General features: G+C 45.1%; 1 protein-coding gene across 5 annotated transcripts in view; it reads right to left on the reverse strand.

The window, feature by feature from the left end:
- Positions 1–7156: 7156 nt before the first annotated feature.
- Positions 7157–18450, reverse strand: part of UBTD2 (ubiquitin domain containing 2) — a 51714-nt gene continuing 40420 nt past the window's right edge. For all 5 annotated transcript variants that reach the window (XM_027718667.1, XM_027718670.2, XM_027718669.2 and 2 more), the window contains exon 3: positions 7157–13201. In XM_027718667.1, coding sequence (XP_027574468.1) covers positions 12804–13201 — 398 coding nt within the window. In that variant the 3' untranslated portion in view covers positions 7157–12803. The remainder of the gene's footprint in view (positions 13202–18450) is intronic.

Below are 18450 nucleotides of genomic sequence, written 5' to 3' on the forward strand. Positions count from 1 at the left end.
CAGACATTACAAATATTGCACTTCAGATGTTCCAACAACTGCAGCACCCTGTAATACTAATTAACCAGCAGCTTGGTTAATATAAGGGCTTGGCAATTCCCCAGAAAGCTTTCAGACACAGCACGTGTCCTCCCTGCTCCTGGCTGCTCTGGAAGGTGACACAACCTGGCTACTCCTGCATCATCTTCTGAAATATGTGGGGCTGAGGAGACTGTGCTGAGCCACCAAGATGCATTTCAGCTCTCATTGAAGATACTTCTTTCCCCTCCCCCCTTCCATTGCCTCTTTCCCTGTTTGTGAGACAGACAAAGGTCCAAGAGCCTACAAACCCTATTTGATTTTATGGTATTCCTGTCCCCCGTGTTGCAGCAGCGTGTGAAGCCCCCGGGTCCGGCTCACCAGTGCTGTACAAACACGATAACCAGGTCCTGGCACAGCGAGCAGAAAATCGATGTAGGAAAAACCCCAGCCACTGATGCAGGAGATCCTTACAGCTGTGCAAGCAAGATGCCAGGAACAAGGAGGGCAAGAGGGGATTTCAGGCTCACTGAAGCTAATTCCTGAGTACTGCAGCAACCTCTCATGTAATCCTTTCCACAACATGACCGTGCTCCATGTTAGAAAGCAGTTGGGGGCCGTTTGCAACCCCTCATCCACAGGTTCACCATTTCCCCACCTCATGCCTGCAGTTCTTCAGTCTCTTGTCATGTCTTTGCAAGACCCCATGGTGCTCCAGCTCAAATGATCCCTTTTTCCATGGGTTTCCCTCACTGACAGATATTTAAGGGTAGCAGAATCAGATCAGGCTGCATATTGTTTTTAGCAGCCAGGGGCAGTTTGTCCTCTGTGTTTGCACCTGGGGAAGTTTGACTGAAATTCTGGATCTGGAGGTTTGGCTCTTCCTCTGCACTGGAGAAGATTAAATAGGACTAAAGATAATTGTTACTGGATCATGAATTAAAAGTGACAGCTACAAAAGAAAAATGGGTTCCTTTTGTCAGTGTTTCTGGTTTGTTGGAAAAGTCCTTTTTTCCTTCAGGTGTGGGGTAGAAAAAAAGAAGACAGGAAAAGAAGACAAGAAAAGCAGACAGGAAAAGAAGAGAGGCAGACAACAATAAGCACTTTTCCATTGCCTCTGTGCAGAAATCACATGACTCTCTCATAAATCAGCCCATCTTATTAATACTGTTCTATGAATTCTGAGCACTATCTAGTGTCTGTTCCTGTGTGTTAATTGCCTGTGCAACCTGTCAGGGAGCAGTGGGCATTTAAAATAAAATAAATCCTGCTAATTATTGCTCTCAGCTTTGTGCAGGCGATGCCTGAGAGCTCACTGCTCTCCTGATCTTCAGTTTTATTGCTTTCTCCGTGACATGACTGACCTGAATAAGGATCAGATCATGCTGCTGTTCAACTCACTGGACCGAAACGTGAGGGGGAGGATTTATATTAATGAGTTCTATGCGGTGCTGTGCATCCTCCTGTCCCACTAACTGCACACCCTGCGGGTCCTGGAGTTGGTACAGGGACACCTGCACCCTCCAACACCCCATAATGGGAATCGGCTCATTGGAGCTGATCTTACTTACTGTGTGAAAGGATTGGAGAAGATCCCTGGGTCTGGATGCGTCTGCAATGCTGCTGCACTGAAGAGGAAAGCAGGAAAAAGAGCAGTTGCCCTGCTAGTACCAACCTTGCTCCTCTAGGATAAATTGAACTCTGGACCTGTTGCCAGGTAGGAACCATCTTAACACTCCTCCCAGCTCCTGCTGTCCCTCTTAGCAAGGAGTTCAAAAACGAAGCCCTCAGGTGTGGGGAAGCCCTATCTGAGGGGAAGAGAGCTGAACATCTGTTTTCACCCATTGTTTTTTGCTGACTGGTTGGTGCAGTGCCAGTGCCCTTCTTCAGCCTGCCCGGCATCACCTACAGCCCCATCTGGGGAGGGGCTGTGCCTTCTCAGGGAAAGGCAGTGAGGATGCCAGGCTGCAGTGTGGGAGAGGGGTGGTAGAGCCAGGATTACCCCTGGAGCTCAGCCTTGCTGTTGGACATGACCTGCAGCTCTGCTCTGGATCAGGAGCCTGGCCAAGGGCCAACACTCAGGGCTGCTGCCCAGGGGACTCAGGGAGGAAGGAGAGAAGCCAACCACAGGGCATGTGGGAGGGATGGGAAAGGACCTCTTAAAGGAGGACACCTACCTGTTGGAGCGAGTCCAGAGGAGGCCACCAAGATGACTAGAGGGATGGAGAACCTCTCCTGCAAGAAAAGTCAGAGAAGTGGGATTGTTCAGCCTGGAGAAGTTTCAGAGTGACCTAACTGTGGCCTTCCAGTACCTGAAAGGAGCCCAGAAGAAAGATGGAAACTATTTACAAAGGCCTGGAGTGACAGGACAAGAGGGAACGGCTTCAAACTGACAGAGAGTAGGTTTAGATTACATATTAGGAAGAAATTCCTTACTGTGAGGGTGGCGAGGCCCTGGCACAGGTTACCCAGAGAAGCTGTAGCTGCCCCATCCCTGGAAGTGTTCAAGGCCAGGTTGGATGTGGCTTAGAGCAACCTGGTCTAGTGGAAGGTGTCCCTGTCCATGGCAGGAGGTGGAACTCTTTAAGATCCCTTCCAACCTAGGCCATTCTGTGATTCTGTGACTCTATGAAAGCAGCTTTGCAGCACGGCTGGCTGTTGGTAGTTCTCCCTGAACCCCGCCGGCAGCAGCTGGGAGGCTCCATGGCAGGAAGCACCAGGATTTTGGTATTTCCTGAGGGTGTGACAAGCAGGAGGTCACCTTTATTCTCTGGATGCAAGCACTGGTTGGTATTCCACGTATTCTTTCCAAGCAGGAAATCAGTGCTTATCATGTGTTTCTAAATCTTTCTCCCCTGAAACAGAATCATCTCAAAAAGCACATGGGACCTGCCTTTCAACTGCTGGACATTGGCGTGGACAATATGATTAATTTTGATTGGTTTTAATGAGTTTGGAGCTACAAGGTTTCTCTTCAACCCCATGAAAGAAGAACATAGGAAGGTATTTAAGTGCTTCGATATTTCTGGAGATGAGGTCAAATTAGAGAAATTAAAGTCAGAAGTGAGGCCATGAAAATGTCCCTAAATTCAAAATTAATCCTTAATCCTAGAATTACTTTGGTACTGCAGCTCACAGGTGATTCTCTCTTAAACCTGGGTTTTTTTCTCATTCACTCCAGGGGCAGGTCTTTGATGACTTACTGAACTGTCTAAATTAAAAATATTTTAACAGTAAGATATCAGCATGAAGAAATAATTTTTGGGGTTAAACTGGGCATATTCCTCTGTCTGAGACTGTAATGGGAGGAGTTGGGCAGGACTGGGAGAAGGGCCTTTATCTAAGCCATTTTCTTCTGAGTTCATTTGTGGCTTCTCATTATTTTCCAAGCTCTTTGCAGTCCATTCTCAGGGCTATGGCTGGGGAGGTACCTTGGTGTGGTACACTTGGACTTGAAAGTCCTTTGAGGAACATTCCTAGAGCCATACCTTTGCTCTGTGCCAGATATGAGAAGCTTGCTCTCTTCTGTGATGGATCTTCATTTTGACCTTAAACCAGCTGCAGGTTCTCAGGAGAGTCTGTGTGGATTTCACCCATTCCCTGCAACCAGAAAGGGAGCAAAGCTGGTCACAACACCTCCCCTCCTTACAGAGGTGCAGGCACATACCCCTTACCAATTTGCTGCTGCCACCAGCTCACCTTTGTCCCTGTTTGGTCACTGCTGCTCACTCAAATCCCCCCCTGCTCTCTGATTAATGATCTCCTGTAGTTACACAGTTAATCAGTCATTAACAGGCTGTAGACATCTCTGTCACAACTCCACACCATCCTCATGACTTCCAGCATCTCAGCATGCTCTGGGAGCTCATCTACCAAGATAGCCATTAGGAACCAAGGGAGATCACTTCACTTGCTCCTCCTTTCTGCTGCCAGCTTCCTGGGTTATTGTCTTTATGGATAATTCTCCTCCTCTGTGTTCCACCACCAGTATCCTCTGTAATTATTTGTTACAGGCAGTTTTTGTACCTCTCAGCCCTGCAGGGCCTGCAACCTATTCCCTGCGAGGTTTAGCGGTGCAGTGAGGTATCAAAGCCTCCATCCTGTGGATAGTTCTCTAATGCCCTCACAATATTTTCCTGGAATGAGCTGTTCTAGCCCCAAGTTGCACTGATCCTATGCTTTCATCTCCAAGCTGCCTGGTTAAAAGCCACTTTAAGCAGGAGCAGTGTGGCTGTGACCCTGCCATGAAGGCACCTCCCCACTCCCCCAGCCACAGGGTACCTCCAGATGTTGTGAATCACTCCAACATCTGCAAGTCATTACAAAAGGCAGAGCAGCAGCCGTGTGCCAGGGAGGTGCCCTATTAGCCTGTTACATATTCAGGATGAGCCTGAGGCAATCAGTTGGAATCAATTTCTCCTGAGTCAGTCAGGAAACAAGCAAGTTGGAGAAGGGGACAAGAGCCTGGACTTGGGGGTCTTTCTCTGAAATAACTCTTCATGGTGGGCAGGCCTGCCCTACTAAGATGGGATCTATCTCCTCTCCAAAACTAGCAACTGAACTACAGGGAATTCGAGATATTTGAAATTTTCTGCATTGACAAACAATAAGAAGAGGAAGGGAATCGTGAAGACCCTCCCTGCAGGACCAGCCTGCTCCTAACAAATTCATAAGAACCCTTTACCCACATGGGAACAACACAGCCTCACGCCTCTGACCCCCTGGGCTCAGCTTACACCCACCACAGAGATGCACCAAACTTGTAAAAAGTGAATAAATCACAGAGCTGCAGCAAAGCAATTCCTTTGCTCCAGGGTGAGCATGGGAGACTCATGTCTGAGAAGGAGGAAGGACTGATGCAAGTTGGACTTCAGCCTCGTACCTCACAGCTCCCCCCAGGACTAATCCTGATGCTGGCATTACTTTCCCACCACACTGCAATAGTTGTGTCTTGTTGGTGTTTTGGAGTGAAGCCCTTCCTCTGCCCTGCCTTCCTCCTCTGTGCTGCTGTTTGGCCACGTTCAGGCACACACGGAGCCAGGCCGGTTTGACGTGGGGCAGATGGGGCTCTCCCCAAGGCTGGAGCCGCTCGCAGTGGCAGCTTTTGCTCCATATCCCCGGTACGTGCTCCGGGCACGGGCAGCTCCCATCCTGCTGCCGCGCTCGCGAGTAACAGCCCAACAACAGGAAACGCTGTTTGCTTTGTTAACGAAAACACCTAATTAAGGCCATGTGGAGAGAAGGCAAGAGAAGCAGTTTCGTTTCTCTTGCTAAATATTGACTGTTTACCCTCTGGGCACAGCAGCTCAGTGAATTTATTTCCCCTCTCACCTTACACGCAGCCCATCACACACCACGGAGCCTCCTCCAAGCTCGCTGCCATTGGAATTCCCTTAATGAAGCAGCACGAGGGACTAATCAGATTAGAAAATTCCAGTCTCCAGTCTCTGACCTCCCAGGAAGCAAGGTTTTGGCTTGTCTGTAGCGTGGCATCCCACCTCTCAGACCTTTGCAACTGCTCTGAGTCCAGAGAAAATAAACTCCATGGCTCAAATCCCAACTTTTCAGGATTATTCAGAGAACACAAAGAACTACTCTTTGCAGGGCTGAAGTGAGAGCTCAGAGCCTTTTCCATAAGTTACCTTGATATTTTTAGCCCAGTTCTGGAGGGACTAGCCACCTCCAGATGCTCCCTCTAGTGCCCAGAGCATCTCTGCATCCTGCACTGACCAGAGCAGTCATCCCAGTGGAAGCAGCAGCAAAATCAGGTTAGAGATGATTTCCCTTAGTGCTGTCTCCAGGTCCTAACACAGCACTGTGTTCAAGACCAGGTTGGATGGGGCTTGGAGCAACCAGGTCTAGTGGAAGGTGTCCCTGCCCATGGCAGGGGGTTGCAATGAGATAAACTTTAAGGTCCCTTCCAACCCAATCCATTCTGTGATTCTATGAAATGGTTTCATACAAGCCTTTGCACCTTGTTTCGTGTGTGTATTAAAAAGGGGAATATGTATAGATAAAAGACATTATATGTACACACATATAAAAGGAATAAAAATTACACATATATTTTTTTATATGTATATGAGGGGAAAATTTCCAGGAAAAATCACGTTTTGTTTGTTTGTTACTCATATCGTGAATTCTATTGTGAAATTATCCTAAGATGTAAATAAAAATGGAAATATTTAGCTGTGATAACATTAGACCAAAATGGCCTGCAAAGAATTATTCCTACTCCTCTGATACCTTCTGTAGTTAATCAAGACTATAAAAATGGTGACCTGAATTAAGACAACACGTCAGTTAAGGTAATTACAGGACAATTACACAGATTCATTACTTTTGTTCACCAAGGAGCCAGAAGCTGATCCATAGACAGCACAGGAGGTTCATGCTGGATGTCTGAGCACATCTCCAGGCCCTGCATTCTCCACGGATTGCACACCTTATTTGCAAGATAAAATGTAGTCACACACTGAAATTAATACTAAAATGTGTCTCTCTGGGGTGTCAGATAATGGAAAAGTTGTGGCTTTCCAGCTCAGAGCCAAAAGCCTTACTGAAGAAATTTAAGGAGGAAAAACAACGCCGAGTTTATTCCTTAAGGCATGGCATTGCCACTATTACTTTTATTTTTTAAATGCAGGGGAAGAAAAAGGTGGGGTTTTTTGTTTTAAATATAGGAAATTTGTACAGTATTTCCAATAGAAGTTCAGGATCATTTGCTCTCAGTGGTAAAAGATCTTCCCTACGATAAAAAAAATCACATTATTTATCAGTCTGAAGACTGTGATGTGTCAGCCAAGTACCAGAGGCACAACATAAAATACATAATGCAGTTTAGAAGTTACCTATGTTCATAGTAGGTTTACATTGGTCTAGAATTCTTCATTGACCACAGAAGCCAAGGAAGGGAAAAAAGTTAAAAAGCCTATTTTACACAAGTGGTAGATTTGATTCTAAAAGTCTTTATAAATTTACAGAGGAAGAAACAGTCATGTCACTGGAATCCCCTCATCCCTGTTCCCCTGTGGGCTGGAGCTGTGTGTTTCCTGTGTCAATACCAAGTCTAGCACCATATCCTGTGGAATAGGAATGTTTGTCACGTGGCACACACAATCAAACTGCATACAAAGAGTTTTACCATAAAAATGAAGGTATTTATTCAAGAAGTACAAATTTGATGGTACCAGCCATCTTTGAAAGCCATTCCCATGAGGCAGAGAGGACACAAACCGAAGTCTCTTGCTCAGAGCATATGAAAGCAAGTGTCACACGCGGCCAGCTAACGCAGTCCTTTCCATCACTGCTCAAATCCACCTCCACTTTTGAAACATTCTCTGGACTTCAGAGGCACAAGTAGGGTTTTTAATCCAAGACCAGTTAGTTATTTTAATGAAGCCATCAGTTCAAATTTATTTTGTTTTCAATTGCCTTAAATTGTCTCCAGCCTTTGACTGGATTCCAATTTCCTAAAGAAAAAAAAAAAAGGACTTGGGAATGAGCAGGTGCAGAATTTCTGGAGCTCAAGATGAACTAAAGGTTTTAAGGCAGGAGTCAGGATTTTAAGTTCTCTATTTGCCCCATGGCTCTGATTGAATGGTCTTCCTCTGTAAAATATACAGTTCTACTGGATATATACCCAACACGTGGTCCTGCTCGGAGGGCAGGAATGCACTTTTTCATGGAGAGTCCAGCAGACGCATTTGTTAAAAGTCTCAAAGTCCATGGTAAGAAGTCTGCTGGTTAAAACATCTCATCTTCCAGCTGCCTGACTTGTGTAGGCTCAGTGGCATGTATCTCCCTTTGGAAGGAGAGCTCCATCTCCATCTCCTACGGACAAGAGCAACACACACACGGCTACGGAATATCTACGTGGATGAAATATGGAAGAGGAGAGTCATTTGTAGAGCAGAGCAATCAAAAACACTTCATGGAAAGGGAAGTCTTTAACCAGGCAGACTTGTATATACAGTCATTAACCAACAGAAGCGTTTGTAGCTGCAGATAGAACAGCAGGACATTCATCATCTTGGGGAGAAAACAGAAGTGCAGACGCTGGGAAGTTGAATCCAAGGCTTCCCAATGAATTTGCAAGGCAGACCACCAACACCTAGTGGGTTTGAAGCACATTTTTCGCTGTTTTCCAAGGAAGCTGCAGAGCGTATGAAGCTCATCCCCCACCCAAAGCACATTTTCCAAAACGCCTTTCTGAAACACCTCTACGTCCCACTGCAGGAGAGCACAAGACGTCCCAGAGCTTCCAGCCACCATCCAGGAGGGAGTTGCTTACGGGGGAAGTGGTGAAGGGCAAAGGAAAAAAAAGCCCCTTTTTCTAACAGAGACTACTTTCATTTCAAAGTAACAGGATTTGAGCAGCGCAGGGAAAAAGCCAAAAAAAAATTTCTTTTATGTAAACATTCTCTGCATAAGGTGCAGGGTCCTGGATGTATGTACAGTAACATAGAAAAGTTTGTAAAATATAGATCAAGAGTCAGAAACACTCGTGCTTCTGAAGCATCGTAGACATGGAAAAACGTTCAGCATTCACTTCGTCAACACCTACACAGCGAAAATGCTTTCAAAATTCCATGGGTAAAAGCATCCCACCATTGTAAGAAAGAGTATTTTTTTAAATACTTTTAAAGAAGATTTTACATTATTTACTAGCAATGGATATATATGCAGAAGCACATCACACTACAGCAATATTTTATCAGTCGACCATCTGCTTCACCAAAGGTTATGCACAGTGCCATGGGTTGCCCTGTTGCTCCAATGAATCCTTCTTTCCTCTCCTCCCCAAAGCCACTTAGGGACTTTGTGTGGAAGGCAAAGAGGAGCTGGGTTTTGTTTGGTTGCTCCTGGGGTGAGGTTTTTTGTTGTTGTTACCCCTACTTTTACTGTTGGGGTGTCTATTAACAAACGAAACATTACACTGCCAACACACACTATTTCATTTTCCAAAATATTTCCCAGCTCCAGAGAAGCAAAGACTTTCAGAAAACTATAGTTTCCAGGCTGTGTTTTCTGCAGAAGACACCAATAAACTGTCATGCACAAAGAGCCAAGGCAGTCAGTGACATTTTGGGAGCTGGACACTCTAGAAGGAGCAGCTGACACTTGGTTGTAGAAGTCCCTGAGCATCCTTCTGCAATGCACCAAGCAATGTACCTGCAACACCTGCAGCTCTTCTGGAGCTCCCTGGCCCTGTCAGACTATCCATGTTCATGCCTCTCTGCCCTTCGAGCTGTTTAGGAGCGTGGACTTTCATTAGGTCATTACTTCTGTGTCAGGCAGAAGCAACAATAAAGAGTATAAAAATCTGAATTATGTCAAACAGACCTGTCACTAACACTGTAAAAAAGGTTATCTACTGGCATCAGGTCACAGCCAGAGCTAATCAGGAATGGCACAAAGGGCTGATGGGTCTAGTGAATAAAAAAAACCCCAAACCTATTACTTCTCAGTTGCCTGTATTTGGCATTGGTGGTGTGCATTAAAAAACTTGTTGCATTGTTTCACTTATACCCAAGACACCTGAGGGTGTGGGGCAACCCACCAAGTTCCAAAACACAACCCAGGCCATGCTGCCAACATCCTCCTGCTGCAAAACAGGGATGCACACACCAGTTTGCTGTTATCCATCCTCCCCTGAGCAGCCACCAGCCCCCACCGGGGCTGCCAGTGGCTGAGTACCTGGTTAGTCTCTCTTGAGCTATGCCTACACTCTGCCCTGCACTCAAACAAGCCTGAACTCCCTACCTCAGGACATGGGGAGACCCCTTCTGCCCCTGAAACTCATCCCACAGGAGCCCCAGCCCATTCCCCTGCACTGGTACTTGCACCAAAGCCCACCTTGTAGGGCAAAGACAAGGCATTTCAGAGACAGAAACAACTGTTCTCTCCTCTGGTTCTATAGTGGGACATGTCTGTCATATGCCTGTACACCTTCATTACTGATACTTTTTAATATATATTTTGAAATTTAAAATTATTTCCCAACACAAATCTTGTAAAATTTTGTTTCTGCAGGGTATGTGCTTAGTACCTCTGTAATTTTATACAGAGAGGTTCAAAGTCTTCACTGTCACCTCTAAAAGCATTTTACCATTGAACTCTTTCAGTTTTTGATATATAATTAAGGAGGGGGGGAGGCTGTTAGAGGAAAGAGTATTTTCAAGAACCAAGTCTCTGTTCTACTCAAAACCCACTCATGACCTACACATCATCACCTTTCTCCCTGCCATAAAAGCAATTAATATAAAACATGGTCATCTATAACAGTGTAATAAAACTGAACCTTTTCCAACTAAGAGGGGGAGAGGGAAAGAAGGAGCTCTCCCAGCTCCTGCACGCTGTCCTCTCAAAAACAGTACCTGGTGACAACGGCCTGAATAATAATAGAAAAAGAAAAAATTCAACAAAAGGTATCCTAAAAAAATTAAAAAGTCATGGTTTTAGTGTTCACAGTTCCAGAATTGTCACCCTGGTTTGCTCTTCCTTAATCTATCACGATTTCCCCCCTTCCAGAAGGGACTGCAGGGAAATGACATCGTGAAGACCACTTATATAGATATGTAAGTTGTGCCTTATGAGACCAGTAGTATCTTCCTGGCATCAAACCATCCTTTGCCCAGAGAAAATCCAAGAGATTTTTGACTTGTTTATGTATCAAATATTTTTCCCCCACTGGAATGCAAAAGATTTGGCTGCAAAACCCCAGTACAGTAAATCATATTTGTCTTAAAAAAACTCCACAATAGAAAACTTGTTATAGATTAGTATTTATCAGCTTCACTCTTATCTTTAAAAAGAAAAAAAAAGAAGAAAGAAAAGCAAGTCACTTTGGTGTTTATGAGAACAGGGAACTTATTTTCCTTTACACAGCTCTGCCACTGCACTTCAGGCATCCCATACCCAAGTGAGGCTAAAGGAGCTGTCAGAAAAACACAGGCTTGATACAACACAACAACCAAAAAGAAAGCTGTAGTTCTGTGGGGTAGAGTGGGAAGTGCATATAAAATGTGGATCTGTTTCCCACCACTGATGTAAATTCTGCTTCCACCTGCTGGGAAAGACTTGTGCTGTTGTACAAGTGACCTCTGATTGTCCCGGCTCTGTGCTCATGCTTGTGGTGTAATAACTCCCTCTGAGTTCAAGAAACTGACTTTTATGGAACTAATGAAGGACCAAAAGTAACAGGTTTAAAATCTTCCAGGTAACCCACCAGTTTCACCAGCAGACGAGAAAGAGCCGTGACAACTGCAGCTTTACACCATTAATTCAGAGAGGGAAGACAGAAACCAATAAAAACATGCTATTCACACACAAATAGCACATTTGACTTTGGAAGAAGTGAACTCGTTTCAATGATGGCTTAAAACCCAAGCAAACTAGAAATCATGTTTAAAAGGAACAGGGCATTGATCTCAACCAAAGGCATTGCCAGGCAGGGGTGCAGAGCTGCCACGGCAACACAGAGCATCTCCAACTGAGGGAACAAGCTACTTGGTCCCCCCCATCTCCATATGCTCTGATTCAGATTTTTGAGACTACAAAAGGATTTGTCATTTGCTGAAAGGCCCCTCTTACACTCGGAAGGGAAAGCACTGGCTGTGAAGCACCACGGCCACACTCCGGGTCGCAAGTGCGTGCTGGTGAGGACAACTCCAGCTGTCCTGGCTGGAGAGTCACCACAGCTAGAAGACTGGCTCCTGCTTCCAATGACACACCAAAAGCTGAAAACTGTGTGCCATTGTGTCCTCCTCACCATCTTCCGTGCTTTGTGCCCTCTAGGAAAGCACGGGAAGCTACAATCCTTTGCATCTGGGTGTAATTGCAGTTTAACCTGGACCCATTACACCAGTGCTGTTGGACAAAGGCGATGCACCCGTCGCTCAGGGGCAGATCAGCATCGCTCACCTCAGCTCACCTCATCAAAGTCTCTTTTCATGATCTGAGTGACAGAAATTCAGCAGGCGCACGCTCAGGTGCCCACCAGCCAGGAAACTTCAGGCTAAGTCAGTCTTGTAGCAGGTAAGTTTACAGTACAGTACGTGAGAGTTTACATGAACTAAGTTATTGCCTCAGGCTCCGGCGGGCTGCGTTCCCGGCTCAGGAGCCAGCAATGGCACAGGACTGCATTGCCATCTTGGAATGTACAATTGCTTGGTCTGAGCATCACCAGGAGCGGCCGGCACGGGGCAGAGACAGAGCCCCCAGCCCAGCTCCACTGCCCAGGGCTGGCTGTGCCTCGGTGGGGCCTCATCAGAGCACACGAGTTCGGTCGCACCTGAAAGGATCCTCGTGAACGGGCAGTGTGGGACTGACCCAGAGCAGCTGCGATTCTTGCATGAACTGTATGTGGTGCTGATATGAAATTGGATACATTGATTAGTTTTTAAGTTTGTTTGTTTTTTAAATAAAAGTGCTCTCTGTTGCTCTGGCCTCATGGATCAGGACACCACCGACAGTTTTCAGGATCATTACATATTTGTATTAAGTGAAACCAGTCTATTCCCTCCCTCTTTTCCCTTTGCCTTCCCCTTCCTTCCTTTGCCCTTGCCCTGTTCTGGTTGCTGTTGTGTTAAATATGAGATCAGGCAAACCCCAGAGGCCAGTTTACATTTTTATGTTTTTGCAGATCTCCATCACAGATGGAATTTTTGCTGGTCATTTCCTGGAACCAATCCATTAGCAGGACAAACCAAAAGAAGAGAGGGCAGTGAAAACAAACCCCATGACAGAGACGGAGGAAAGAAGAATCAATAAACAAGCAGAATTCAGTTTTCCACCGGGGTGGGATTTGCTAAGGGCTGGCTCACAATGACTTGCACCACGTAGTCCTTTGGGATTTTCAGCTCCTCCAGTTTCATTTTGTCTGCCAGGGGCCTGCCCGAGAAGAACCAGCGCTGGCTGCCTGGCTCCACTCCCTCCACGGCGTGCAGCCGCCTCTTCATGTGGTACACTGTGTCCATGCTGCGGACCATGAGTTTGAGGTCTTTGCCTGTGGAAAGGCGCAAACGAAGCTGGCATTCGTGCCCTGAATTGGGTGGGGGATCAGGAATATCCAGAGTCTCCAGGTCGCCCTTCTCCTCTATCATGTTGATAGGTGGGGCAAGGCAGTAGACGGGAAGCTGGTACCGGTTGCCCAGTTCATCGTAACACTCTGTAAGAGCACCTTTAGGAGAGAAGAGGGATTAAAATGAGTATGAATGCATGTCACATTTAACACTGAAGTGGTCATGCTGGGAAGCATTTACCCTGCTGTTAAACCACCCAAGCGATGAAGACTGAATTCAGGCTTTAAAGGACTGATACAAAAATCTTCAACACTTCACTTGTTCTCGTATGGAAACTTGAGGCTGAGTTAAAAGCATCCCCTAAAAACCAAACACATCCCTCCCTCCAGATAAACCAGGATAAACTTCAAAAGCAGAGATAAGGGATGATGTTGTACTCCCATGTGTCATTTAAAAGAGGAATCTTTCTCCAGCAGCATAGCCTGAGGTTCAGAACACACATGCACCCAGAAAATGCCACTTGGACGAATTACATGATGCTGAACCTGAGCTGTGAAAAGGCAAAAGACCACTGTGAAAGGAAGATTTCATAACTTCTCAAACATCCGAAAACTGCTGAAATGGTTTCATACAGGACTCATGTTTTAGTGAGCACTGCCAGAATAAACAAACACGACCACCCAAGTCAGACAACTCCGTGGCTCCGTTCGGAGTCACCACCAGAGTGACGACACTCAGCACATACTTTATATTTGCAAAGCATCTGTAACTCCCATATTCAAAGCCCTGAAGTTTCAGTAGTGATTTTTATTTCCCTAGACTCCCAAGAGGTTCCTTGGGATAATCTGAGTGTTTGTGTTCAAGGCTGCATCTGGAATTCCTCCTCCCCAAAATGGTAGAGGGCACAGCACAGCTCAAGGATTATGACACACCCTGAAGTATCAAATACAAGCTGAGTTTTTCACAGTATGACTTTATAAAATACATTTCAAGTACTACCCTGGAAAAGCAGCAGCATATTTTTCATACCATTTTAAGAGTAAGAGAAGGCCAAAAACAGAGCCCTGCTGCACACAGTGATCCAGGAAACAGAGATGTTGAGGAAGCTGCACACAGCAGAAATCCCTTCTCACTGTGGCTAAAAACCCCACCTATTCACACTCCAAGCAAACTGTTTCGAATCTACCTGCTATAACAAATTTCCACATTTTTGCCCCTAGAGGGGGCACAGTCACTTGCCAAATTACCCGTCCTTTTGGAGCTGGAAATGTTTGAAGAGGAGCCAAGTCCTTGAGCTACAGAATATTAAAAAACCTCTTTGACTTGGCAGTTCTGCACACAACAGCCAACTGCTCCTTGTTAGAAATGTAGGGGTTTTATTTAGTTGGAGGTTTTTTCATGCTGACAGTGAGTTGTCTTAAACTTTGCTGTTTGATCAGCAAAATTACTACGGTATAAATTTATAACTGGAGGATGTACTGTGTCACTCAGCCCACTGCAATGGCAGCATCTTCAGTTGGAAATCTTTTAGACAGAAGTCCCGGTTTTTTTTTAAGGATAATTTGTGCTGATGAAAATAGACAGTGGAACTCTTTGGCTAAAAGACCAATGTTTTAGGTGCATCTACTGTTTGTGGCTTTTCTGTTTGTACAGGCAGCACAAGGCATCTATGACCTAAGATTTAGTGAGAGAGCAAAACAAAAAAGGAGATCCGGAAAAATATAATTATACCAACTCATTATACTCTTGTATCATTTATGAATCTCAGAGCAAACCAGCTTTTATGAAAACTATACTGGATCCATTCCTTTCATGGTTCTTTGCCATTTACAGACTAAAGCCTGAAGTTCCCACACTTCAGTTTTGTTTTACAATGTTAATTTCATTTTGTATGCCTCATCTGTTTGCTAAATGTCACAGTACTAAATTCTGGACACAGAAACAAGTACATGTAAAGGCGAAAACTGAAACTTCAACAGCCTTTCAATTAGCCAGCAGCACCTTTCTTTAAAAGCCATATATCTTAAAAACAATGCTCCTACTTTAGAATAGCATATCAAAGAGTTAATTTTAAATATCACGGGGTGAGCTTGCTAAGGAATTTCTTCATCATCTATATCGTTGCCCAGCTGAACTAACATCAAGGTCAAAGCATAGGCTATAAACACCGGATTGCTTAATCATAATCAGATAAGCAATATTAAAACAAGTCCTCTAAAACAGCAGCTAACTTGGAGGTCTGTATTTAAATGAAAAAAGACACAGTAGAGGAAACCTCTTGCCAATAAAATCCCACAGTCCCATCCCAGACTGAGAAACAGTTTATAACAAACTGTTAATGTAAGAACAGGTTACCATAAACCTTATCAGTAATCCCATTCATCCACTCATACTGGTAAAAATGTCCCTAAGACTCTCAAGTCCTACTACCTACCACTCAATGGCTTTCAAGACCAGATACATTGATTAAAGTGCAGAAGACAATTACTGTGAGCAGAAGAGACTTTATAACAATATCCCCTCCTTACCAGCACTCCACACCTACTGAAGGCCAGGCCAGAGCTCCAAGGAGATGAGGATGTGTCGGTCTTCGCCTCCAAAGAATCACAGAATCATTCAGGTTGGAAAAGACCTCCAAGATCTCCCAGGTCTACAAAGTACCACATCCAGTCATTCTTTGAACACCTCCAGGGATGGAGACTCCACCACCTCCCTGGGCAGCTGCTTCCAATGCCTGACAACCCTTTCCATGAAGAAATTCTTCCTAACACCCAATCTTAACCTCCCCTGGCACAGCTTGAGGCCTTTTCCTCTTGTCCTATCCCTTGTTCCCCGGGAGCAGAGCTCGACCCTCATCTGGCTCCACCCTCCTGTCAGGGAGTTGTAGAGAGTGAGAAGGTCCTCCCTGAGCCTCCTTTTCTCCAGGCTGAGCCCCCCCTGCTCTCTCAGCCACTCCTCATAGGACTGACCCCCCAGACCTTTCACCTGGAGACATGGAGCTGTGCACACACATCCTGGTCCTCTCCAGCCAGTTCATTCCTGCTGGGCATTATGAGGCTTTCTGTCAAGTGATCTTTGAAGGGCATCAGACTCTGCCACAATCTTCAAGATGTCGTGAACAGTGACAAACTCAAACAGCAGCACATGAAGGGGTGTCACGCTGGTGGGGTCTCAACAGTGAAACGATGGCTGAACGTGTTAACAGCGGGTGTGGTGAGTGTGGGGCTATTTTAAGCAATGAAGGCAAATGCAAGTTATCAGAGAGGAAGAGAGAAAGTGGTTGAATTACCCACAGCCACCATGGCAAGGCCTATCTCACCAGCCAGATGGCAGCTCTTCACCGAGGCATTCGCTGCAGCGTCCCTTACACAGAGCAAAGCACCCAGGAAATTAAACATCCCAACTAGAAAAGCCTCTGTAATTTTGCTGTTAAAACTGAAAATCATGTTTCTGATCCTTCTTTCAAGATACATCAGCTTGGACCACGCCAGTTATTTAGCAGGAAGTAGCACTAAAAGAATGTCAAGCTTTTATGAGAAAATAAAGAAGAGGAAAAAAAAATTTTTCTAGGTTTTCCTGTTACTTAGGCAACCAGGGTCCTCACCAGGCACTTCCAGCACAGGAAGGATGCAGCCTCCCTTGAACCAGAGAAGGAGAGAGCAATGCAGAGGTGTCACAGTTCAACCCTGTGCCCTCCCTGCCACCGGCAGGCACGGTGCTCAGAGCTGTGGAGGACTCCATCCCTCAGCCCCACTTAGACTACTTTCCTCTCCTTCCCCAGACCCTGCAGACAGGTGCTGCATCAGGCAACCAGAGTTCAGATGCCAAAGCCTAGAGGGTGAGGTTGTCCTTAGAATTTTCACTGCTGGATCATACAAAGAAAGCATGCAAAAGGAGCAGATTCCAGGAGGAAAGGAGCAGGGAGGATGGGTGGCAGGCAGCAGGTCTAGGTGAGGATTCTGTACTGGACATGAAAGATCAAGATGCTAGAGAAAGATCTTACAATATTGAGGCATAATCTAAGCTTATCAATACTTAATATACTTGAGTAATCTTTGTGTCTTTAAATGTTCCTCTAGATGTGAATATGACTTTAATAAACTTGCATACTAAACAACACTTGCAACAGAAAGAACTGCCTTTGAGAAAAGCCAGTGACAGAACCAACCAATAAACCAATCCAACCACTCAAATCCTAATTGGTTCCAACTTTCTACCATTCAGAATTAAGGTGCCATAGGACATGATCTAGAGAGTGCTTTGAGGGTCTCACTGACTGATTCATTACTCTGAAAATTTCCCAGCTAAAGACTTACAGTGTCAAACAGGCTCTAGCTATCAGGAAATAATCAGATAAGAGGAAAAGGTTCTTCTCCCAGACAGCGGTTGGGCACTGAACAGGCTCCCCAGGGCAGTGATCACGGCCCCAAGGCTGACAGAGCTCAAGGAGCATTTGGATAATGCTCTCAGGGACAAGGTGGGATTGTTGGGGTGTCCTGTGCAGGGCCAGGAGTTGGACTCTGATGATCCCTATGCATCCCTTCCACTCAGGATATTCTTTGATTCTATGATTCTAGAGTCATTTGGTATTGATGCTGCTACACAGTTAGGGAATTTAACTTTATAAGCTCAATTCAAGTCAGACAGAAAAGAAGATACAATGCTAAGCCACAGCAGATGGGATTATTTTAATATTTCAAAAGTAATACTTCACTTTGAGAGTGAGGAATTCTAGAAGGAGTTGCAAGGCAGAGCTTCTTGTTGGTTGTCATCCAGGTAGGAGACAGCTTGAGAATTTCAGGGGGAAAAAATAAGCAGATGTGATGATCAAGCAGAAGGAATTGGAACATTTTGAAATTAATTGCCTTGCAGGCCACAAAAACTTTTTTTTACTAAGATTATTAGGATGGAGATATTTCACAGGATTGGTAAGGGAAAACACTAAAAAAGGACTAGGAAATACTGTTTCCACCCCTAAGCAGTTCAGAGTTTGGACTTAAGTGTCCTTCTGCACATAGAAGGACAAGCAATTTAAGAGACCTAAATGATATGAAGATAAACTTCTGCAGGAGTTATTAAATCAGGCATATATGACCACACCTGTCTGAAAACATAAAAAGTTTTAACGGGTTTTAACGGTATTTTGGCATTTCCTTAAAGCTGTACACCATTCTCTTCAGAAAAAGCAGCTTTCTGTTCATGAGGTGCCTTCTATTTCTTTAAGTTTTAGAACAGTTTCGAGGAGGATTGTTCAGAAACACGCAAAACTTAAAAACTGAGCAGATTTTCATTTCTTCTTCCCTTCCCTCAGACCAACTTGCTGCAGGAAGAGAAATTATGACAACACAACACAAAACAAAATGTAGCATTGCAATGAGACTAAGCTAATTTAAGGAGCCTGAGTGTC

The sequence above is a fragment of the Pipra filicauda genome, unplaced genomic scaffold, assembly GCF_003945595.2.
Source record: "Pipra filicauda isolate LSUMZ 115617 unplaced genomic scaffold, ASM394559v2 scaffold3_size10097308_pilon, whole genome shotgun sequence".
In the NCBI taxonomy this organism is placed as follows: domain Eukaryota; kingdom Metazoa; phylum Chordata; class Aves; order Passeriformes; family Pipridae; genus Pipra; species Pipra filicauda.